General features: G+C 47.1%; 1 protein-coding gene across 2 annotated transcripts in view; it reads left to right on the top strand.

Moving 5' to 3' along the window:
• The window catches only part of LOC142049836 (amyloid-beta A4 precursor protein-binding family A member 1-like), a 66,090-nt gene that overhangs the window by 29,088 nt on the left and 12,929 nt on the right, over positions 1 to 24,073 (top strand). Inside the window, exons 5-7 of one of the 2 annotated variants that reach the window (XM_075077920.1) lie at positions 11,759 to 11,791; positions 12,701 to 12,787; positions 13,430 to 13,615. In XM_075077920.1, the coding sequence (XP_074934021.1) occupies positions 11,759 to 11,791; positions 12,701 to 12,787; positions 13,430 to 13,615 (306 nt within the window). The remainder of the gene's footprint in view (positions 1 to 11,758; positions 11,792 to 12,700; positions 12,788 to 13,429; positions 13,616 to 24,073) is intronic. The other variant, XM_075077919.1, reaches the window with a different exon arrangement.

Raw genomic sequence — 24,073 nt, 5'->3', positions numbered from 1 at the left:
TATTCATTGGTCCTTCTATTCCCTTCCCGTCTTCTAACTTCAAGGGGTATTGTTTTTGTCATACTGGCCTTACCCCTTCTTTAAGTTCTACTACTATGGTAATGGCATTCTTTGCTTTTCCTGGAATTCCTGTAGCCCATACTCCTGGATATACCTGATTGATAATCTCTTCAGTTTCGGACACTGATACTCCTGCTGGACACACTATTCCCGATACGAGCTAGGATGCTGTTGGCCGCCTTGGCAACCTGGGCACACTGCTGGCTCATGTTCACCCAGATGTCAATCAACACCCCCAGGTCCTTTTCTGCCAGGCAGCTTTCCAGCCACTCTTCCCCAAGCCTGTAGCATTGCATGGGGTTGTTGTGACCAAAGTGCAGGACCTGGCACTTGGCCTTGTTAAACCTCATACAATTGGCCTCAGCCCATTGATCCAGCCTGTCCAGATCCCTCTGTAGAGCCTTCCTACCCTCAAGCAGATCAACACTCCCACCTGGTATCATCTGCAAACTTACTGAGGGTGTACTCGATCCCCTCATCCAGATCACTGATAAAGATATTAAACAAGACTGGCCCCAAAACTGAGCCCTGGGGAACACTGCTTGTGACCGTCCACCAACTGGATTTAGCTCCATTCACCACAACTCTCTGGGCTTGGCCATCCAGCCAGTTTTTTACCCAGAGAAGAATGCACCTGTCCAAGCCATGAGCTGCCAGCTTCTCTAGGAGGATGCTGTGGGAGACAGTGTCAAAGGCTTTACTAAAGTCCAGGTAAACAACATCCACAGCCTTTCCCTCATCCACTAAGCAGGTCACCTGGTCATAGAAGGAGATCTGGTTAGTCAAGAAGGACCTGCCTTTCATAAACCCATGCTGGCTGGGCCTGATCCCCTGGTTGTCCTGTATGTGCCATGTGATAGCACTTAAGATGATCTCGTCCATAACCTTCCCCGGCATAGAGGTCAGACTGACAGGCCTGTATTTCCCTTCTTGTAGATGGGTGTCACATTTGCTAACCTCCAGTCAACTGGGACATCCATTACATTAATTTTATGAAATTAGATAGTCATTCACTAAGAAGCTGAAGTAAATCTGCAGTCTGATGCTGTTCCTATTGAATTTGAGAGCAGGGTTCTGAATGAAGTGCTTAATAGGGTATTTTGAGTCACCTTTGACATAGTGTCTGCACTGTGAAATTCTAGCTCAAGATTTTTTCCTTTCTATTTCTGATGTGCTTTTTCCTTTTTCATGTGAGATCCATCATTGTGTACAGTTTACAGTTTTTTCTGAAAGATTCTGATTTTGGGGAAGAGTTACAATTGCTTATCTGGGGAGTTTAAAAAAATAAAAAGAAGTCCTACCAGTGTGTGCAGAAGCTGCTGTTCAGGATATCTATGTTATTCCTTAATGTCAGTGTCAATTTAATGGAGAGCCTTCAGTATGAGCCAGTTCCAATTGCTTTTGCTGTAGCCTGGTGATAGCAAACTATAGCATACTTCTCTATCTGAAAGAGATTATTAGAAATGTGGAAATGCTTGGGTTTATTTGTAAATAAGAAAAAGTATCTAATGTTTCAGTGCCTGCTTTCACACTGGCTTAAAGTAAATCTGGCAGACTTGTTGTGAGCATGAACATAAAACGTTGAGTGCATCCATGATTAAGGCTTTCTGTTTGTTTGCAGTTCCTAATACTAATTAGTCATAAATCTTTATCTACATCGTGGTTTAGCCGGCAGCTCAGCCCCACACAGTCGCTCGCTCACTCCCCTACTGGTAGATGGGGGAGGGAATCAGAAGGGTAACGCTCGTGGGTTGGGATAAGACCAGTTTAATATTTAAAATTAAAAGAAACAACAACAGAAATGCAATGTAAAGGAGAACAACGAGAGGCGCAAAGCCCCGGGGGAGGGGGGAAGGGAGGGGGGAAGGGGAACGAACTGCCGAAACAAATTGCATGCGACGCAGCTGCTCATCGCCCACTGACCCGACGCCGCGCCGCTCCCGAACTGCAGACTGCCCCCCCTTAATATACTGGTCATAGTGTCACATGGAATGGAATGAACATGCCATTGGCCAGTCGGAGTCAGACACCCCCACCATGGCCCTGCCCCTCCCAGCCCCCCCCCCCCCCCCCCCCGCCACTCAGCGGAATGCAGGAAACTGTAAAGGTAGCCACCCCCCACAGTGAGGAGAATTAACCCCTTCTCAGCCAAAACCAGCACATTCTCCACCCCTTATTCCATACCATTTACACCATGCCCAGGTCCCATACGATGCAATACAACCGTACCAACCACCACCCCTCCCCTTCCCATCCTTTAACATAATACACAGACATCATTCCCTTAGTTCATGGACCTTCCCTGTAAAATGTCCATTAAAATGTCCATTGAGTTCACCCAGTCCATGACTCTGGGCTCCATCTGTTGTATCAGTCTTTAAAGGTGGGAGAGATGGTGTGTGTGGCGTTGGGTTGCTGCATACCGAGTCAGTCATCATTCCATCACTGCTGCACGGCTTGTTTCACAGTCTATCTTCCATGGGTAGGGAGGCTCGTACTCTGATATCATTGATACAACACAGAGGTGACACACAATATTATATAGCAGTTCACATTGTGCCATTCAGTTCACTGACTGTTTTTGCCCAAAGTCAAATCCCCTTGAGCACACATCGGATTTCTCCATCCTCCCGCACACCCACCAAGTGCACCCAGGTCCTCGAGCAAAAGCAATCCCACGAATGGGTTTGCCTTTGCCTGAGGCAGGAAGAACCCAGACTGTTTTGCCCAGCATACTTTTTGCATGCACTACAGGGACTTTATCCCCTTCCACAGTACGTAAGGGTTCTGACTGGGCAGGGCCAGCTCGATTGGCAGATCCCCTAGTGTTGACTAACCACGTGGCTTTTGCTAAATGTGTATCCCAGTGCTTGAATGTTCCACCCCCGATTGCTCTCAGTGTAGTTTTTAACAGTCCATTGTACCGTTCAGTTTTCCCAGAGACTGTTGCATGATGGGGGATGTGATACACCCACTCAATGCCATGCTCTTTGGCCCAGGTGTCTATGAGGTTATTTTGGAAATGAGTCCCATTGTCTGACTCAATTCTCTCTGGGGTGCCATGTCGACATAGGACTTGTTTTTCAAGACCCAGGATAGTGTTCCGGGCAGTGGCGTGGGGCACGGGGTATGTTTCCAGCCAGCCAGTGGTTGCTTCTACCATTGAAAGCACATGGCGCTTGCCTTGGTGGGTTTGTGGGAGTGTGATATAGTCAATCTGCCAGGCCTCCCCATATTTATATTTCAGCCATCGTCCCCCATACCACAGAGGCTTTACCTGCTTCGCTTGCTTGATTGCAGCGCATGTGTCACATTCATGGATAACCTGTGCAATAGCATCCATGGTCAAGTCCACCCCTCGATCACGAGCCCACCTGTATGTTGCATCTCTCCCTTGATGGCCTGAGGTGTCATGAGCCCACCGAGCTAGAAATAGTTCACCCTTATGTTGCCAGTCCAGATCCACCTCAGCCACTTCAGTCTTGGCAGCCTGATCCACCTGCTGGTTGTTCTGATGTTCTTCAGTGGCCCGACTCTTGGGGACGTGAGCATCCACATGCCGTACCTTTACAACGAGGTTCTCTACCCGGGCAGCAATATCTTGCCACAATGTGGCGGCCCAGACGGGTTTGCCTCTGTGCTGCCAGTTGCTCTGCTTCCACTGCTGTAGCCACACCCACAGGGCATTTGCCACCATCCAGGAGTCAGTATAAAGATAGAGCACTGGCCACTTTTCCCGTTCAGCAATGTCTAAGGCCAGCTGGATGGCCTTTACATCTGCAAACTGGCTCCATTCACCATCTCCTTCAGCAGTTTCTGCGACTTGTCGTGTAGGACTCCATACAGCAACCTTCCATCTCCGATTCTTTCCTACAAGGCGACAGGACCCATCAGTGAACAGGGCATATCGCTTTTCATCTTCTGGCAGTTTGTTATACAGTGGGGCTTCTTCAGCACGTGTCACCTCCTCCTCTGGTGATAATCCAAAATCTTTGCCTTCTGGCCAGTCCATGATCACTTCCAAGATTCTTGGGCGACTGGGGTTTCCTACTCAAGCCCGCTGGGTGATCAGCGCAACCCATTTACTCCACGTAGCATCAGTTGCATGATGTGTAGAGGGGCCTTTCCTTTGAACATCCAGCACTGGCAGTCGGGGTGCCAGGAGGAGCTGTGCTTCAGTACCAACCACTTCCGAAGCAGATCAGTTCCCCTCATATGCTGCCAATATCTCTTTTTCAGTTGGAGTATAGCAGGCTTCAGGCCCTCTGTATCCCCGACTCCAAAACACTAGGGGCTGACCTTGGGTCTCCCCTGGTGCTTTCTGCCAGAGGCTCCAGGTAGGGCCATTCTCCCTGGCTGCAGTGCAGAGCACATTTTATACATCTTGTCCTGCCCGGACTGGCCCAAGTGCTACTGCATGAACTATTTCTCATTTAATCTGTTAAAAGGCTTGTCGTTGCTCAGGGCCCCATTTGAAATCATTCTTTTTCTGGGTCACTTGATAGAGAGGGCTTACGATCAGACTGTAATTTGGAATATGCATTCTCCAAAAACCCACAACGCCCAAGAAAGCTTGTGTTTCCTTTTTTGCTAGTTGGTGGAGACATGGCTGCTCTTTTGTTGATCACATCCATTGGAATCTGATGACGTCCATCTTGCCATTTGATTCCTAAGAACTGGATCTCCTGTCCGGGTCCCTTCACCTTGCTTTGTTTAATGGCAAAACCAGCTTTCAGAAGGATTTGGACTATTTTCCCTCCTTTCTCAAAAACTTCTTCTGCTGTGTTGCCCCACACGATGATGTCATCAATGCATTGAAGGTTTTCTGGAGCTCCACCTTGTTCCAGTGCAGTCTGAATCAGTCCATGGCAAATGGTAGGGCTGTCTTTCCACCCCTGGGGCAGTCGATTCCAGGTGTACTGGATGCCCCTCCATGTGAAAGCAAACTGTGGCCTGCACTCTGCTGCCAGAGGGATTGAGAAGAATGCATTATCAATATCAATTGTGGCATACCACTTGGCTGCCTTTGACTCCAGTTGGTATTGAAGTTCTAGCATGTCTGGCACAGCAGCACTCAGTGGCAGAGTGACTTCATTCAGGCCATGATAGTCTACTGTTAGCCTCCACTCTCCATTAGAACTCTGCACTGGCCATATGGGACTGTTAAAGGGTGAGGGGGTCTTACTGATCACTCCTTGGCTCTCCACTCGATGAATGAGCTCATGGATGGGAATCAGGACGTCTCGGTTGGTGCGATATTGCCACCGGTGGACTGTTGAGGTGGCAATCAGCACCTGTTGTTCTTTGACCTTCAGCAACCCCACAACAGAAGGGTCCTTCGAGAGGCCAGGCAAGGTAGACAGCTGTTTAATTCTCTCTGTCTCCAAGGCAGCTACACCAAAAGCCCACCTGTACCCTTTTGGGTCCTTGAAATGCCCTCTCCTGAGGTAGTCTATGCCAAGGATGCACGGAGCCTCTGGGCCAGTCACAATGGGGTGCTTTTGCCACTCATTTCTGGTTAGGCTCACTTCGGCCTCCAATACAGTTAGCTCTTGGGATCCCCCTGTCACTCCAGCAATGCTGATGGGTTCTGCCCCTATATAGTTTGATGGCATTAAGGTTTACTGTGTGCCGGTGTCCACTAAAACTTTATACTCCTGTGGGTCGGACGTGCCAGCCCATCGGATCCACACAGTCCAGTAAGCCCGGTTATCCCTTTCCTCCACCTGGCTGGAGGCAGGGCCCCTCTAGTCCTGATCATGGCATTCACAACTCACTTCCTGTAAATGTGAATCAGGAGTCCCTCTATTACACTTAGAAATAATATCAGCGCTTCTACTCCTCTGTCTGGGGACTTGCTCACTGGAAACTGGAGCAGCAGCTTTCCTGGAAGAGCCTCCCTGAGTTACTGTTCTTCCTTGCAGTTCACGTACTTGTGCCTGTAGGGTCGAGGTAGGCTTGCCATCCCACCTCATCATGTCCTCTCCATGGTCATGCAGGTAGAACCATAGCGTGGCCTATGGTGTGGATCCTCTCTCTTGAGCAAAGAGATGCTTATTCCTAACAGCTGAGACACTACTCTGTCGAGGTGGGGAGTAGGACATATCTTCTTTGAGTTGCTGAACCTCTTGGGACAGTCTCTCCACAGCCGAGATGAGGGAGGAAGAGAGATTTTCTTCATAATCCCAGAGTTTATCAATCACATCCCCCACCATTGGTGCCTCTTCATCTTTCCAGGACATTACTGCTAATGATGTTGCATGCAACAATTGTGCGCTCCGTACAAATTTCTGCCACATGGGTCATGTGCACTTGGCTTCATCTGGATCTTTGGAGGACAGTTGATCGTCCAGGTCACCACAAATCACCTCAAGCACAGCTAATTCCCTTAGATACTGGATGCCTTTCTCCATAGTTGTCCATTTTCCTGGGCGATATGTAACATCTTCTTTAAAGGGATACCTTTCCTTCACTCCGGACAGGAGTCGCCTCCAGAGGCTGAGGGCTTGTGCTTTTTTCCCAATTGATTTGTCAACGCCCCCTTCCCCAGAAAGGGATCCCAGTTGTTTGGCTTCTTTTCCCTCTAGTTCCAGGCTACTGGCCCCATTATCCCAGCATTGGAGCAGCCAGGTGACAATGTGCTCACCTGAATGACGTCTGAAATATTTTCGCGTATCTTGCAAGTCACTGAAGGACAGGGATCGGGTGGTCTATATTTCATTTATGACTTCTTCCTCCTTGTCTCCTCGTGATGGCCCTGGTTCTTCATCATCCCGTTCTAAACGAGTTGACGTCCGTTTCCAATATTTCTTCTTGTGTATGGGGGCAACTGATACTGGTTCAGGCTGATTCTCTGGTTCAGCTCCAGTACGTGTCCTGGGGGTTTGAGTGGCTGCAGTGCTTGTCCTCAGGGCTGGAGTGACTACAGTGCCAGTCACTTTGCATTTCAATCCAGAGACTTTCTCTTCCCCTTGGGAGCACTGAATAGTGTTGAGCATGGCTCATTATGCATGGGCCAGGCCCCAGCATGTTGCAGTTACCTGTGTCTCTCTGGAGATCCCAGCATAACAACATACTTTCTCCAAATATTCTACTAGTTTTTCAGGATTCTGCACTTGTTCAGGGGTGAAACCCCAAAACACTGGGGGTGCCCACTGCCCTAGCTATTTGCCCATGCTATCACGCATGCCCTGCCACTCATAACTATCAAGCCTTGGGGCAGATTTCTGGGTGATATTCTTAAGTTGCTTATTCAAAACCAAAACAACATGCCCAAAAACTAACAATAAGTGCACCTTAACCACCCAAGGATGTTCAAGATACAAGAAGGTTGTTGTAATAGAGGCAGAGACATCATAGAACAAAGTTGCAAAGGTACTATTCTGTATTTCCTCCATATAAAATCTCTCCGAGGAGGAGGTACAATTGCTAATTGCCTCAACAAGGTGGTATCCAAAGTACAGTAATGGTTTCAGCAAAAACCCCAAATACCAGATAAAGCTTAAAACGAGTGTTTGCATAACAAATCTTGTAGGCAAAATGTTACTAATCACTGCAGAACACAGCAGACTAAAGAAATCAACACCAATCTTTAACACCAACTGCAAAAATGAGAACATGGTGCTGTGACCAGCAGCTGTTATTATCTCCAACCCTTGAGCCCCACGTTGGGCGCCAAAAAGATTGTCGTGGATTAGCCGGCAGCTCAGCCCCACACAGTCGCTCGCTCACTCCCCCACCGGTAGATGGGGGAGAGAATCAGAAGGGTAACGCTCGTGGGTTGGGATAAGAACAGTTTACTAATTAAGATTAAAAGAAACAACAACAACAGAAATACAATGTAAAGGAGAACAATGAGAGGCGCAAAACCCCGGGGCAGGGGGGAAGGGAGGGGGGAAGGGGGGGGAACGAACTGCTGAAACAAACCACACGCGACGCAGCCGCTCACCGCCCGCCGACCCGACGCCGCGCTTCTCCCGAGCCGCAAACTGCACCCCCCCATAATATACTGGTCATGGTGTCACATGGAATGGAATGAACATGCCATTGGCCAGTCGGGGTCAGCCGCCCCCACCATGGACCTGCCCCTCCCAGCCCCCCGCCACACGGCAGAGCCGGGAAGCTGGAAAGGTAGCCGACCTCCCACAGTGAGGAGAATTAACCCCTTCTTAGCCAAAACCAGCACAATCTATAACGTGTTACCCTGTAGTCCTCTAATATTTTATTTCCATTGGTAAATTTGTGTTGAGTTTGCAGTGCCTCAGGACTGAAGTTTGTCAGGCCTGCTCTGTCTGAAGTTCTCTTGATCTGTCCATGACTTTGTTTTAAAATGATTTAGCTATAACAGCAATTTTTATAATTGATCAGGTGTCTATGGATAATATTATTTTCTTTTGTCTATCTTTGTATGGTGCCACCATGGTTTTATGATTCTGACATAGTAATGTAGTGTAGAGAAATACAGGCCTGTTATGATAGCAGGGGCCTTGAGAATTGGAGACAGACGATGCAGTGTAGAGGAATAAAGGAGTAGGATAAAAAGAGATGGGGCACAGGATTTTGGCACCGGAGACCCCATGGCTATAAACGCACCAAGGGTCAGTTAAAGAAATGCTGGAAAAAACTGATTTTAGGGGTAACAGAGAATATTGAAATAGCGCCTAGCATCTGTAAAAAGCCACCATATAGAGTAAATTCGGATGTAACCTGGAGTTGCAGACCAATGAAGAAAAAGCAAAGATTGAATATATATATTAAAAAAAAGGTGTGCTTCCTCTTAAACAATAAACAAGATTCTGAGCATAATAGGCCTTGGCATAATAGGCCCTTGTCCCCTTAGAGAACACCTGTTAACTCACTTATGTAAGAAGACATGTTCATCACAGAATGGCAGGGGTTGGAAGGGACCTCTGGAGATCATCTTGTCCAACCCCCCTGCTTGAGCAGGCACACCTAGAGCAGGGTCCACAGGACCATGGCCAGGTGGGTTTTGAATGTCTCCAGGGAAGGAGACTCCACAGCCTCTCTGGGCAGCCTGTTCCACTGCTCTGGCACCCTCACAGGAAAGAAGTTTCTTCTCATGTTTAGGTGGAACTTCCTGTGTTCCAACTTGTGCCCATTGCCCCTTGTCCTGTCAGTGGGCACCACTGAAAAGAGTCCAGTCCCATCCTCTTGACACCCGCCCTTTAGATATTTATAAGCATTGATGAGATCCCCCCTTAGTCTTCTCTTCTACAGGCTGAACAAACCCAAGTCTCTCAGCCTTTCCTCATATGGGAGATGCTCCAGTCCCCAGATCATCTTTGTAGCTCTCCGCTGGACTTGCTAAAGCAGATCCCTGTCCTTCTTAAACTGGGGGGTCCAGAACTGGACACAGTACTCTAAATGTAGTCTCACTAGGGCAGAGTAGAGGGGGAGGATAACCTCCCTCCACCTGCTGGCCACACTCCTTTTAATGCACCCCAGGACGCAGTTGGCCTTCTTGGCCACAAGGGCACACTGATGGCTCAGGGTCAGCTTGCTATCCACCAGCACTCCCAGGTCCTTCTCAACAGAGTCGCCTTCCAGCAGGTCAGCCCCCAGCCTGTACTGGTGCATGGGGTTGTTCCTCCCCAGGGGCAGGACCTTGCACTTGGTCTTGCTGAGTTTCATGAGGTCCCCCTCAGCCCAGCTCTCCAGCCTGTCCAGGTCTCGCTGACCTGGACACCACAGCCTTCTGGCCTATCAGCCACTCCTCCCAGCTTGGTATCGTCAGCAAACTTGCTGAGGTTACACTCTGTCCCATCATCCAGGTCATTGATGGATATATTGAACGGGACTGGACCCAGCACAGACCCCTGGGGAACACCACTAGTGACAGGCCTCCAACAAGACTCTGCCCCATTGATCACAACCCTCTGAGCTTTGTTATTGAGCCAGTTCTCTATCCACCTCACTGTCATCTCATCTAACCCACACTTCCTTAGCTTGTCTGTGAGGATGTTATGGGAGACAGTGTCGAATGCCTTGCTGAAGTCAAGGTAAACAACATCCACTGCTCTCCCTTCGCTGACCCAGCCAGTCACACCATCATAGAAGGCTATCAGGTTGGTCAAGCATGATCTTCCCTTGGTGAATCCATGTTGACTGTTTCTGATAACCTTCTTGTCCTCTACATGCCTGGAGATGACCTCCAGGATGAACTGTTCCATCACCTTTCTGGGGACGGAGGTGAGGCTGACTGGCCTATAGTTTCCCAGGTCCTCCTTCTTGCCCTTTTTGAAGACTGTGACATTTGACATCCTCCAGTCCTCGGGCACCTCTCCTGTCCTCCACGACCTTTCAAAGATGATGGAGAGTGGCTCGGCAAGAACAGCCGCCAGTTCCCTCAGCACTTGTGGGTGCATCCCATCGGGGCCCATGGATTTGCGAGGATCCAGTTTGCTTAGGTGATCTCTGACCCAATCCTTCTCAACCAAGGGGAAGTCAGTCCTCCTTTCTCCATATTTTCTCTCTCTTCTCTGGGGGCTGAGATGCCTGAGGGCCAGCCTTATCAGTAAAGACTGAAGAAAGAAGGCATTCGGTAACTCCGCCTTCTCTGCATCCTGTGTCACCAGGGCCCCTACCTTGTTCAGCAGTGGGCCCACTCTATCCCCAGTCTTCCTTTTACTGCTGATGTATTTAAAGAAGCCCTTCTTCTTATCTTTGACATGCATTGCCAGATTTAATTCCAAGTGGGCCTTGGCCTTCCTCGTCGCATCTCTGCATACCCTGACAACATTCCTATATTCCTCCCAAGTAGCCAGTCCCTTTTTCCACATGCTGTGAACCTCCCTCTTCTATTTGAGTTTCTCTAGAATCTCTTTGCTCATCCATGAGGGTCTCCTGGCTCCTTTGCTTGACTTCTTCCTCCTAGGGATGCACCGATCTTGAACTCAGAGGAAGTGGTCCTTCCATCTTCAAAGTAAAAAGGCTATATGCCAGTTGGGTCAATCTTGTATTTCTTCAATAAGCAGGTCCATACGTTCAAATCTTCAGAGTCCTTGGGTTTATATTTAAACCGACTGCAAAGCAATGATGCTTGTTTTCAAGCATTGCTGTTGTCACAGTAATAGTACATAGGATGTTTCCATGAATGAAATATCTTTGGATATAAAGGAGAGTTACAGTAAGAGACAATTTCAGGTGTTTATGAAGTATATTATCTTCCCCATTCTAGGAATAATGTGATGGTATAGAAATATCGTTATGAAGGTGTCACAGAAAAACCTGGTCTCCAAATGCATGGGTGTATTTGCATAGGAGGAGATGTAGTTGGGGGCAGAAGGGTTCAGTCAGATATAGCTTCTATTTTTTTTTCCAGGAAAAGTTAACTTATTTCTGTGTTTGGGATTAAAGATTGCATGCTTTGGGGTTTATGATTCCGTGTGCGTGTGAGACCATTAAGCGATTTGTATTTAAATTCTTTAAATCTGAGAAAGTTGGAATAATAATGGGTGGGATTCTTTTCTTGCACCTTATGCTGACTTTACTTTGGAGGAGCCACTCTCAATTTGTACTGCTGTAAATGAGCAAAGGCTTTTGGAGAGTAGGGGAGGAAACTCTTCAGAGTAACGTTTAAATGGGGAAAAAATCCTTTTATATACTCTCCTGGTGCAGATTTCTCTTTGGAAGTTATTCTCTAACTATTTTCCATCTCTGTTTATTACATGCTAAACAGATGGCCCAGAAATTAGCCAAAGGCAGGAAGAAGGTGCAGTACATCCACCATCAGCTTGATGTTATATCTGTTCTTCTGTTTGCTTTGTTGGTTTTTTTTCTTCCTTTTTATTTTGTGCTTTTCTTTTTTGCATCCAGCAGGATTTTTTTAGGGTTATTTCTGAGTTACCATGTCAGTTAACATTTCTCAGAAATCAATTGCCTGGTTGGCTGTCATTAGCCATTGCTTATCATTAGCCATTTTGTGTTAGAAATAGGGTAAAGATTGGACTTATCAAAGGGATACAGGTAGTACCAAAAATGCATACCAAGGAAATAGGACTGATGTGTCAAAGGTTTTATTCTGTAAACTGGCAAATTTTTTTTAAAAAGTGCTTTTTTTATTCCTCTATAGAGAGTGTTTTGCTTGATTCACAGCTGTGTCAAATAAAGGAAAAAAGAATAGACACACAATTATATGCTGACTGACTCATATTTTAGTAATATGTTATGATTATGGAGTTCTTAAATAGTTATCAGATTTTTTAAAAAGCACTTAAAATTGCAAGCATTTGCTTTTTGTTTACAAAGGTACGGCTTCTAGAGGGAGTTAGCGTGTTAATAGTATGTTGTTTGACTGTGAAGACCCTCTTACCAGAACTGCACTATAAGTTATTTAAAACTGCACCTATGGTACAGATTTTTCAATTATTCTGAGCATTCGCTGTTGTTAAGCCCCTGTATGTGAAGGGAGGTCAGAGTGGATTTTACGGGATTAAAAATTTTACAAATTGCATCTAACCCACTTTCATACCTTATATAGGGTTTCCATATATCTTTGTTTAGTTTTGGCTTCTGCGATCTAATACTTTGTTTTGAATTGCTGTTCTGGTGACTGTGTCTTGTTTGTGATCTTGTTAAGGGTGTTACCTAATGTTATTGACTCTATTCCATTTATTTTCAGGCTCTAGAAGGTGAATTTCAACCTGTGACTGAAGTGGACCTCTTTATTTCTACACAGAGAACAAAAGTATTGAATGCAGACACTCAGGTATGGAGAAAGAAGCACCTTTGCCAGGTCAGGCCTTGTCAGTGTTATAATAATAGTCTTTTGAAACAGACCTTCATCTACCTGCCAAAATTTGACTTTCAGGGAGTGCTGGCTCTTACAGTTCCCTCCAAGACTTCCTGGTCAGAAAGCTATGCTCAAGAACCACATAAAACATGGAATTAATCAGTGTTGTCTGACTGATTTGGCAGGTATGCTAATTGCAGTCAGCCCAAAAGATAAGAAGCTTTGTTCATATTATACAGTATTCTAGGCAGTCTATACTATAATATGACAAGTACCAATTGTCCACAGACAAGCCGAAGGTATTTGGTTGTGAAAACTAATTTGAGGTCCTTAGTCCTCAGCGTGTTGTGCGTGTACAGGACAAGATACCCAAGTCTTTCTGTTCTTTTCCACAGTAACTTTCACTTTCAAAATGTGCTTTTTTTATGGTTTGCTTTTTTTGAAAGTCAGGCTGATGGTTCCTCTTGGCACCTCCTTTCATACAGGAGACTTATTTCCTTTTTGTAGACATTTACTTAATAAAGGTGTCATGCTGCCATTAATCTCTTTATAAAACATCAAAAGTGCAATAAGAATTTGCTTAAAACAGCGTCTGATACCATTTTTTCTATCCTTCAGGAAACTATGATGGATTATCCTCTGAGGACCATTTCTTACACTGCGGATATAGGGAATATAGTTGTTCTGATGGCTCATAGACAAATGCTGCAATCAAATTCCCGGGACAGTGTGGAAGCATCTCACCCTTCCCAAGATGGAAAAAGGCAATACAAAATGATTTGCCACATCTTCGAGTCTGAGGATGTAAGGATTGCTTTTTCTTGTGATTTTTCTAGGAGATAAACTGTGATCACATCTTGACAGGCTTGAAAGTCTATAGCCAGTGGTCCTGTTTGGCTTGTTTCTTAATTGCATAAAAATATTTAATTGAAGTAGAAGAACTTGTTTTCTCTTTGCATGATGGAACCCTGAGTTTTACTTGCAAAGTCAGTATTTATGTAACTTCATTTTTTTCAAGTAAATTTAATGCTTTCCCAGAAAAAGTGAGGGACACATTCTAAACTGAAAAAAGATTTTTTTTTGACACTGTCTCCCAAAGCATCATCCTACAGAAGCTGGTGGCTCATGCCTTAGACAGGTATACTCTTTGCTGGGTAAAAAAACTGGCTGGATGGCCGAGCCCAGAGTTGTGGTGAATGGAGCTAAATCCAGTTGGTGGACGGTCACAAGTGATGTTCCCCAGGGCTCAGTGTTGGGGCCAGTCTTGTTTAATATCTTTATCAGTGATCTGGATGAGGGGATCAAGGGCACCCTCAGTAAATTTGCAGATGATACCAAATTGGGCAGGAATGTTGATCTGCTTGAGGGTAGGAAGGCTCTACAGAAGGATCTGGACAGGCTGGATCAATGGGCTGAGGCCAATTGTATGAGGTTTAACAAGGCCAAGTGCCAGGTCACAACAACCCCATGCAATGCTACAGGCTTGGGGAAGAGTGGCTGGAAAGCTGCCTGGAAGAAAAGGACCTGGGGTACTGATTGACATCTGCCTGAACATGAGCCAGCAGTGTGCCCAGGTGGCCAAGGCGGCCAACAGCATCCTGGCTTGTATCAGGAATAGTGTGGCCGGCAGGACTAGGGAAGTGATCGTCCCTTTGTACTCGGCACTGGTGAGGCCGCACCTTGAATACTGTGTTCAGATTTGGGCCCCTCATTACAAGAAGGACAATTGAGGTTCCTGCACCCAGCAGGAACCAGTGTTATGCACAGCACTATTCCACACTCAGTTTCCTGCACTCATCAGCTCTGCACTTATGCCATATTGCTTTCCACTTGTAAACAATATGTATATCATTCCCAGTTTACCTTGATCACCTCATAACAAAGGATTCCACTAGTCTGCTTTTTTCAGCTGCTTCCTTGCATGGCACAGAGATCAGAGCTTTCCCTTTACATGCCTTTGTTTTTCTACCCATCCCTGCCTCTACCACCAGTAGCAGGTGTTAGGAGCTAGAATCATAGATTCATAGAATGGTTTGGGTTGGAAGAGACCTTTAAAGATCATCAAGTTCACCCCCCTGCCATGGGCAAGGACATCTTTCACTAGATTAACTTGCTCAAAGCCCCTTCCAACCTGACTTTGAACACTTCCAATGATGGGATATTGACACCCTGCCTCCTGACACCCTGCCCCTTGACCAATATTGGCAGCGTAGACAGACTGCCAACACCCTGCCCCTTGACTGACATCAGCAGTGTAGGCAGGATGCCACCCACATTATTCATGTAAAGTATGATGCTCTCAAATCATACTGCCATTGGTGGAGCCATAGGAAAGCATGACTCTTACCCATATTCAAAAGGCATTTGCACAATTGGCTGTTGCTGCCAGATGACCTGGACGCCAAGTGTCCCTGGCAGTCTGCCAGAGCCATGGCATCGCTTATGAGCCTGTGTTAGCTATTGGTGATTGGGTGAGTTGCAGTATGGGCATGCTGTTGCTCATCTTTCCTACTACCTCAGTAAAGCTGCGTTTTATAACACTGTCAGTTTCTATTACCATTTGTATCACAGGCATCCACAACTTCTCTGGGCAACCTGTTCCAGTGTCTCACCACCCTCATCATAACAAAAAAAATTCTTCCTTATATCTTATCTAAATCTACCCTCTCTCAGTTAAAAACTGTTGCCCCCTGTCCTGTCACTACAGGCCTTGGTAAAAACTCTCCATCTTTCTTATAAGCCCTCTTTCTATATTGAAAGGCCACAATAAGGTGTCCCCAGAGCCTTCTCTTCTCCAGGCTGAACAACACAACTCTCTCAGCCCTTCTTCATAGAAGTGTTCCAGCCATTTTTGTGGCCCTCCTCTGGACCCTCTCTAACAGGTCCATGTTTGTCTTGTGCTGGGGACCCCAGAGCTGGATGAAGTACTGCAGGTGGGGTCTCATGAGAGCGGAGCAGAGTGACAGAATCACCTCCCTCGACCTGCTGGCCACACTTCTTTTAATGCAGCCCAGGATATGATTGGCTTTCTGGGCTGCAAGCACGCATTGCCAGCTCATGTCTAATTTTTCATCCACCAGTACCCCCAAGTCCTTCTCCACAGGGCTGCTCTCAATCAGTTCAGCAGCCAGTCTGTACTGATACTGGGGATTGCCCCGACCCAGGTGCAGGACCTTGCACTTGGCCTTGTTGAACTTCATGACGTTCGTATGGGCCCACTCCTTAAGCCTGTCAAGGTCCCTCTGGATGTCATCTCTTCCCTCTAGTTTATCAACTGCACCACTCAGCTTGGTGTCGTCTGCAAATTTGCTGAGGGTGCACTCAGTCCCACTATGTCATTGATGAAGATACTAAATAGTATTGGTCCCAGTACAGACCCCTGAGGGACACCACTCATTACTGCTTTCCACTTGGACATTAAGCTATTGACTATAACTCTTTGGACGCGGCCATCCAGCCAATTCCTTATTCATGTAACAGTCCATCCGTCAAACCCATATTTTTATTTATTTTATCTTTCCAATTTAGCAGCAAGACTGTTGTGGGTGACAGTATCAAAGGCCTTACAGAAGTCCAGGTAGATGACGTCTGTAGCTCTTCCCTTGTCCACTGATGCTGTCACTCCATCACAGAGGGTCACTAGGTTGGTCAGGCACAATTTTCCCTTGGTGAAGCCGTGTTGGCTGTCCCTAATCACCTCCCTGTCTTCCATATATTTTGACAGAACTTCCAGGAGGATTTGTTCCAGGATCTTGCTGGGTACAGAGGTGAGGCTGACTGGTTGGTAGTTCACAGGGTCCTCCTTTTTACCTTTTTTAAAATTGGGTGCAATATTCCCTTTTTTCCAGTCACTGGAATAGCTCATAGGGAGCAATTAAGCAGTGAGTGAAAGCTATGGAGCAGGGCAGCCAAGAGCAAGCTATGGGCTTACGAGAGAGCCATATAGACTAGGTGGAGTGGGCTGGAAGCCCCCTGAGCTTTTCATTCATGAGATTCAACAAGGACCAATGACAATTCCTACACCTAGGGAGGAAGAAACCCTGGCAACAAAACAGGCAGGGGACTGACTAGCTGGACAGCAGCTCTGCTGAAAAGGCCCTGGGGGGTCTTGGCAATGATGAACATGAGCCAGCAGTATGCCCTGGCAAACAAAGGCAGACAACAGCATCCTGGGCTGGATTAAAAGGAGCATAAGCAGTAAATTGCAGGAAATGATTCTTCCTGTCCACTCAACACTCACTAGACCACCTCTAGACTACCACATCCAGTTTTGTGCCCCCCCCCAAGAAAGGCATTGATAAAATGGAGCAAGTTCAGCAGAAGGCCATCAAGATGGTCAGGGGGATGGAGCACTTGCCCTATGAAGAGAGGCTGAGGGAATGGGGCTTGTTCAGCCTGGAGAAGAGAAGGCTTCAGGGGCCTTAACAGCAGCCTACCACTATCCATGAGGAGATCATCAAGAAGACAGAGCCAGGTTCCTCACAGTGGTATATGGTGGGATTATGAGAGCTAATGGGTATACATTGAAACAAGAAAGGTTCAGACTGGATGCAAGGGAAAACTTTTTCATTATGAGGATTGTCAAGAATTGGAACAGGTTGCCCAGAGAGGTTATAGAGTCTGTCCCTGAAGATTTTCAATACCTGACTAAAAAGCCTGAGGAAGCTGGTCTGACCTCATAGAAGATTGCTTTGAACAGGAGGTTGGACTAGAGACCCTATGAAGTCCCTTCTAACCTGAATGATTCTGCGATTGTGTACCACGTCCAGTCACATTAAGGGCTGAATCTGCTCAATGGGCCAGTTGTTTCCACACTTTCCATACTTTATCTGACAGTAACTTCAGACATGGTTGTGAGAGTTTTATAGGAAAGCATGGATGAGAAGGAAGAGTTGGAACTACCATAGAACCATAGCATAGATGAGGTGTGATGGCACCTCTAGAGACTGTCTGGTTGAATCCCTGCATGCTTAATCAGGGCCAACTAGAACAGGTGTCATGGTTTAGCCGCAGTCAGCGACTAAGACCCACACAGCTCCTCGCTCACTCCTCCCAGCCCTGTGGGATGGGGGAGAGAATAGGAAGGGCCAAAGTAAGAAAACTTGTGGGTTGAGATAAGAACAGTTAATAAATAAAATAAAACTGTAACAACAATAAAAGTATAATGAAAAGGAAAATAATGAGGGAGAAAGAGAGAGGTGAAACTTCGGGAGGAGGGAAAAAAAAAAAACAAACAAGTGATGCAACCACTCACCAACTGCCAAATGATGCTGCCAGTCCCCAACCCACAATCACTGCTTCCCCTGGCCAACACCCCCCAGTAAATATACTGGGCATGATGTCATATTATATGGAATATCCCTTTGGCCAGTTTGGTTCAGCTGTCCTGGCTGTGCCCCCTCCTGGCTTCTTGTGCACCAGGCAGAGCATGAGAAGCTAGAAAAGTCATTGACTAGTACAAGCACTACTTAGCAACAACTAAAACATCAATGTGTTATCAATATTATTCTCATACTAAGTCCAAAACAAAGCACTATACCCACTACAGTCAAGAAAATTAACTCTATCCCAGCTAAAACCATGACAGTATCCACAGCTTATTCCATATTATTTATGTCATGCTCAGGTCCCATACTATCCAATACAACCTCAATAACCAACACCGCCCTATCATCCTTTGATAAAATACACAGATATTAATTACCATCACCCTAGTCTATGGTCCACCCCAGTAAAATGTCTGTAGAGGGTGCACAAATGGCCACAAAAGGTCCACAGAGTTCATTTAGTCCATGACTTTGGGCTCCATCTATCGTACGAGTCTTTCAGGGCTGGAGAGATGGTGTGTATGGTGTTGGATTGTTGCATGCTGAAGTCAGTCCTTTTTCCATCACTGCTGCACTTTTAATGGTTCAAAGTTCATTCTTCATTAATTTGGGATAGTTCTAATATGATAGCATTGACATGTTATATAGCAACCATAAGTGTGATGACATACAATATTATATAGCTATCAACAGCATGGAAATTCAGTTCACTGGCTGTTTTCACCCAAAAGCAAATCCCCTTGAGGCACACATCAGACTCTTCCATCCTCCCACATCACCCACCAAGTACACCAAGTGCATCCCACTAATGGGTTTGCCTTTGGCTGAGGCAGGAAGAACCCAGACTGTTTTGCCCAGCATACTTTTTGTGTGCACTACAGGGACTCTATCCCCTTCCACAGTACGTAAGGGTTCTGACTGGGCAGGGCCAGCTCGATTGGCAGATCCCCTAGTGTTGACTAACCACGTGGCTTTTGCTAAACGTGTATCCCAGTGCTTGAATGTTCCACCCCCGATTGCTCTCAGTGTAGTTTTTAACAGTCCATTGTACCGTTCAGTTTTCCCAGAGACTGTTGCATGATGGGGGATGTGATACACCCACTCAATGCCATGCTCTTTGGCCCAGGTGTCTATGAGGTTATTTTGGAAATGAGTCCCATTGTCTGACTCAATTCTCTCTGGGGTGCCATGTCGCCATAGGACGTGTTTTTTAAGACCCGGGATAGTGTTCCAGGTGGTGGCATGGGGCACAGGATATGTTTCCAGCCAGCCGGTCATTGCTTCCACCACTGTAAGCACATGGCGCTTGCCTTGGCGGGTTTGTGGGAGTGTGATATAGTCAATTTGCCAGGCCTCCCCATATTTATACTTCAGCCATCGTCCCCCATACCACAGAGGCTTTACCTGCTTCGCTTGCTTGATTGCAGCGTACGTTTTACATTCATGGATGATCTGTGCAATAACAGCCATGGTCAAGTCCACCCCTCAATCACTAGCCCACCTGTATGTTGCATCTCCCCCTTGATGGCCTGAGGTGTCATGGGCCCACCAAGCTAGAAATAATTCACCGTTATGATGCCAGTCCAGATCCACTTGGGCCACCTGCTGATTGTTCCGATGTTCTTCAGTGGCACAACTCCTGCGGACGTGAGCATCCACATGATGTACTTTCACAACCAGGTTCTCTACCCGGGCATCAATATCTTGCCAAAATGTGGCAGCCCAGATGGGTTTGCCTCTGCGCTGCCAGTTGCTTTGCTTCCACTGCTGCAGCCACCCCCACAGGGCATTTGCCACCATCCAGGAATCAGTATAGAGATAGAGCACTGGCCACTTTTCCCGTTCAGTGATGTCTAAGGCCAGCTGGAATGCCTTTACCTCTGCAAACTGGATCAATTCATCATCTCCTTCAGCAGTTTATGCAACTTGCCATATAAGACTCCATACAACAGCCTTCCATCTCCTATGCTTTCCCACAAGAGGACAGGACCCATCAGTGAACAGGGCATATTGCTTCTCATTTTCTGGCAGTTTGTTATACAGTGGGGCTTCTTCAGCACGTGTCACCTCCTCCTCTGGTGATAATCCAAAATCTTTGCCTTCTGGCCAGTCCATGATCACTTCCAAGATTCCTGGGCGACTGGGGTTTCCTACTTGAGCCTGCTGGGTGATCAGTGCAACCTATTTACTCCATGTAGCATCAGTTGCATGGTGTGTAGAGGGGACCTTCCCTTTGAACATCCAGCACCTGCGGTCGAGGCGGCAGGAGGAGCTGTGCTTCAGTACCAACCACTTCTGAAGCAGCTCAAACCCCTTCATATGCTGCCAATATCTCTTTTTCAGTTGGAGTATAGCAGGCTTCAGGCCCTCTGTATCCCCGACTCCAAAACACTAGGGGTCAGGCTTGGGTCTCCCCGGCACGTTTCTGCCAGAGGCTCCAGGTAGGGCCATTCTCCCCGGCTGCAGTGTAGAGCACATTTTATACATCTTGTCCTGCCCAGACTCACCCAAGGCCTACTACAGGAACTATCACCTGTTTATTCTGTTCAAAGGCTTGTGGTTGCTCAGGGCCCCATTTGAAATCATTCTTTTTCCGGGTCACTTGATCGAGAGGGCTTATGATCAGACTGTAATTTGGAATATGCATTCTCCAAAAACCCACAACGCCCAAAAAGGCTTGTGCTTGCTTTTTGCTAGTTGGTGGAGACATGGCTGCTCTTTTGTTGATCACATCCATTGGGATCTGACAATGTCCATCTTGCCATTTGATTCCTAAGAACTGGATCTCTTGTGCAGGTCCCTTGACTTTGTTTTATGGTAAAATGAGCCTTCAGACAGATTTGGACTATTTTCTCTCCTTTCTCAAAAACTTCTTCTGCTGTGTTGCCCCACACGATGATGTCATCAATGCATTGAAGGTGTTCCGGAGCTTCTCCCTGTTCTGGACTTTCTTGCTGGTTCAGTGCAGTCTGAATCAGTCCATGACAAACGGTAGGACTGTGTTTCCACCCCTGGGGCAGTCGATTCCAGGTGTACTGGACACCCCTCCATGTGAAAGCAAACTGTGGCCTGCAGTCTGCTGCCAGAGGGATTGAGAAGAATGCATTAGCGATATCAGTTGTGGCATACCACTTGGATGCCTTTGACTCCAGTTGGTATTGCAGTTCTAGCATGTCTGGCACAGCAGCACTCAATGGTGGAGTGACTTCATTCAGGCCACGATAGTCTACTGTTAGCCTCCACTCTCCATTAGACTTCCGCACTGGCCATATGGGACTGTTAAAGGGTGAGCGGGTCTTACTGATCACTCCTTGGCTCTCCACTCGATGAATGAGCTCATGGATGGGAATCAGGGAGTCTCGGTTGGTGCGATATTGCCACCGGTGGACTGTTGTGGTGGCAATCAGCACCTGTTGTTCTTTGACCTTCAGCAACCCCACAACAGAAGGGTCCTTCGAGAGGCCAGGCAAGGTAGACAGCTGTTTAATTTCCTCCGTCTCCAAGGCAGCTACACCAAAAGCCCACCTGTACCCTTTTGGGTCCTTGAAATACCCTCTCCTGAGGTAGTCTATGCCAAGGATGCACGGAGCCTCTGGGCCAGTCACAATGGGGTGCTTTTGCCACTCATTCCCAGTTAGGCTCACTTCAACCTCCAATACAGTTAGCTCTTGGGATCCCCGTCACTCCAGCAATGCTGATGGGATCTGCCCCTATATAGTTTGATGGCATTAAGGTGCACTGTGCACTGGTATCCACTAAAGCTTTATACTCCTGTGGGTTGGATGTGCCAGTCCATCAGATCCACACAGTCCAGTAAACCCGGTTGTCCCTTTCCTCCACCTGGCTGGAGGCAGAGGCCCTCTAGTCCTGATCATAGTATTTGTTACTCACTTCTTGTAAATGCGAATCACAAGTGTCTCTATTAAGATCAGAAATACAATCAGCACTTCTACTCCTCTCTCTGGGGAATTGTTTACTGGAAACTGGAGCAGCAGCTTTCCTGGAAGAACCTTCCTGAGTGATTGTTCTTCCTTGCAGCTTGCATACCTGTGCCTTGAGGGTCGAGGTAGGCTTTCCATCCCACTTGCTCATGTCCTCTCCATGGTTACGCAGGTAAAACCATAGAGTGCTGCGTGGCATGTATCCGCTCCCTTGAGCAAAGGGACAGTTACTCCCAATGGCTGAGAGGTCCTTAGAGGTGGGGAGTAGGACATATCTTCTTTGAGTTGCTGGACCTCCCGGGACAGTTCCTCCACAGCCGAGATGAGGGAGGAAGAAATATTTGCTTCGTAATCCCCGATTTGATCAATCACCTCTGCTACCATTGGTGCCTCGTCCTCTTTCCAGGCCATTACTTGCAAGGAGTTTCCATGCATCAATGGTGTGCTCCATACAAACTTCTACCACATGGATGGTGTGCACTCGGCTTCATCTGGATCTTTGGATGACTGTTGATCATCTAGGTCACTATAAATGACTTAAGTCACAGCTAGTTCCCTCAGGTACTCGATACCTTTCTCCATGGTCATCTATTTTCCTAGGCAAAATACAATATCTTCCTTGAAGCGGTACCTTTTTCGAAAACATGACAGCAGTTGCCTCCAGAGGCTGAGGGCTTGTGTCCCTTTTCCAAACGCTTTGTCAATGCCCCCTTCCCCAGAAAGGGATCCCAGTTGTTTGGCTTCTTTTCCCTCTAATTCCAGACTGCTGTCCCCATTATCCCAGCATCGGAGTAGCCACGTGACAATGTGCTCACCTGAATGACAGCCGAAATATTTTCGCATATCTCGCAGCTCACTCAAGGATAGGGATCAGATAGTTTCTGTTTCTTGTATGAGTTCTTCCTCTTCCTCCTCCTCTCCTCGTAATGGTCCTGGTCTTCCATCATCTCTTTTTAACCAAGTTGAGTTTCTCTTCCAGGATTTCTTCTTGTCTTTAGGGGCCACCGATACTGGCAGGGGCTCATCCTCTGATTCAGCTGCAGTGCATGCTGTGGGGGTTGGAGTGTCCACAGTGCTTGGCACAGGGGTTTAATTGGCTGCAGGGCCTGTTGTTGGGGCTGGAATGGCCACAGTGCTGTCGCCAGACTTGGAGTGGCCGCAGTATATGTTGCCAGATTTGGAGTGGCCCCGGTTTGAGTCACCATAGTTGGAGTGGCCTCAATGCCTCTTGTTTTCCTTTTCTTTGTCCTCTCTAGGTTCAGAGGCCTTCTCTTCCCCTTGGGAGCAATGAATACTGTTGAACAGGGCTCGATAGGCATGGGCGAGGCCCCAGCAAGTTGCCTCTGGAGTTGCCGGGTTGACGACATACTTTCTCCAAATACTCTACTAGCCTTTCAGGATTCTGCATTTGTTCAGGGGTGAAGTCCCAAGACACTGGGGGTGCCCGCTGCCCTAGGTATTGTAGCTGTACGCTTCTACGGGAGAACTTATCTTGGGCCGCATATCTCCGGGACACAGGGCTCTACCCACCCTGGGGACAGTGATGCACAGACATCAATATGATGGATACAAAATGTCCGTTTATTTAGCTGCGTCACGCGCTTATATAGCTCTTGCGCTTCCTGTTCCTGCTACTCCTATGGGGAGGAGTCTATCTTTCCGTCACATCCCGTGATCTTCCGGTCGCCGATCCCTGTCTATTCCCCTACATCTCCCCCTCCCCATGCTACTAAAAATTCTACAAAGCTACTTGCATAAGCAGATACATATTGCGGTCAGGTCTATATTCATGTAACTCTCGCAGGCGCTCTTTGTCTTATAACACAGCATAACAATGGCAGCCCACAAGTAACCATGGTTACTACACACAACAAGATCCCCCCAATTATTACTATCCAATCCCAGTTCATATCTCTCTTTTGCCGCCCTTTCCCAGTGTCGCTCTCGTTGCAATATTGCTTGCGATCTTGTCAAGGAGCTCATTTCTTTTCCCA

This window comes from Phalacrocorax aristotelis, chromosome W (assembly GCF_949628215.1).
Source record: "Phalacrocorax aristotelis chromosome W, bGulAri2.1, whole genome shotgun sequence".
In the NCBI taxonomy this organism is placed as follows: Eukaryota; Metazoa; Chordata; class Aves; order Suliformes; family Phalacrocoracidae; genus Phalacrocorax; species Phalacrocorax aristotelis.
Note: the sequence above shows the minus strand (reverse complement) of the source record. Positions and strands in the feature narration are given on the sequence as shown.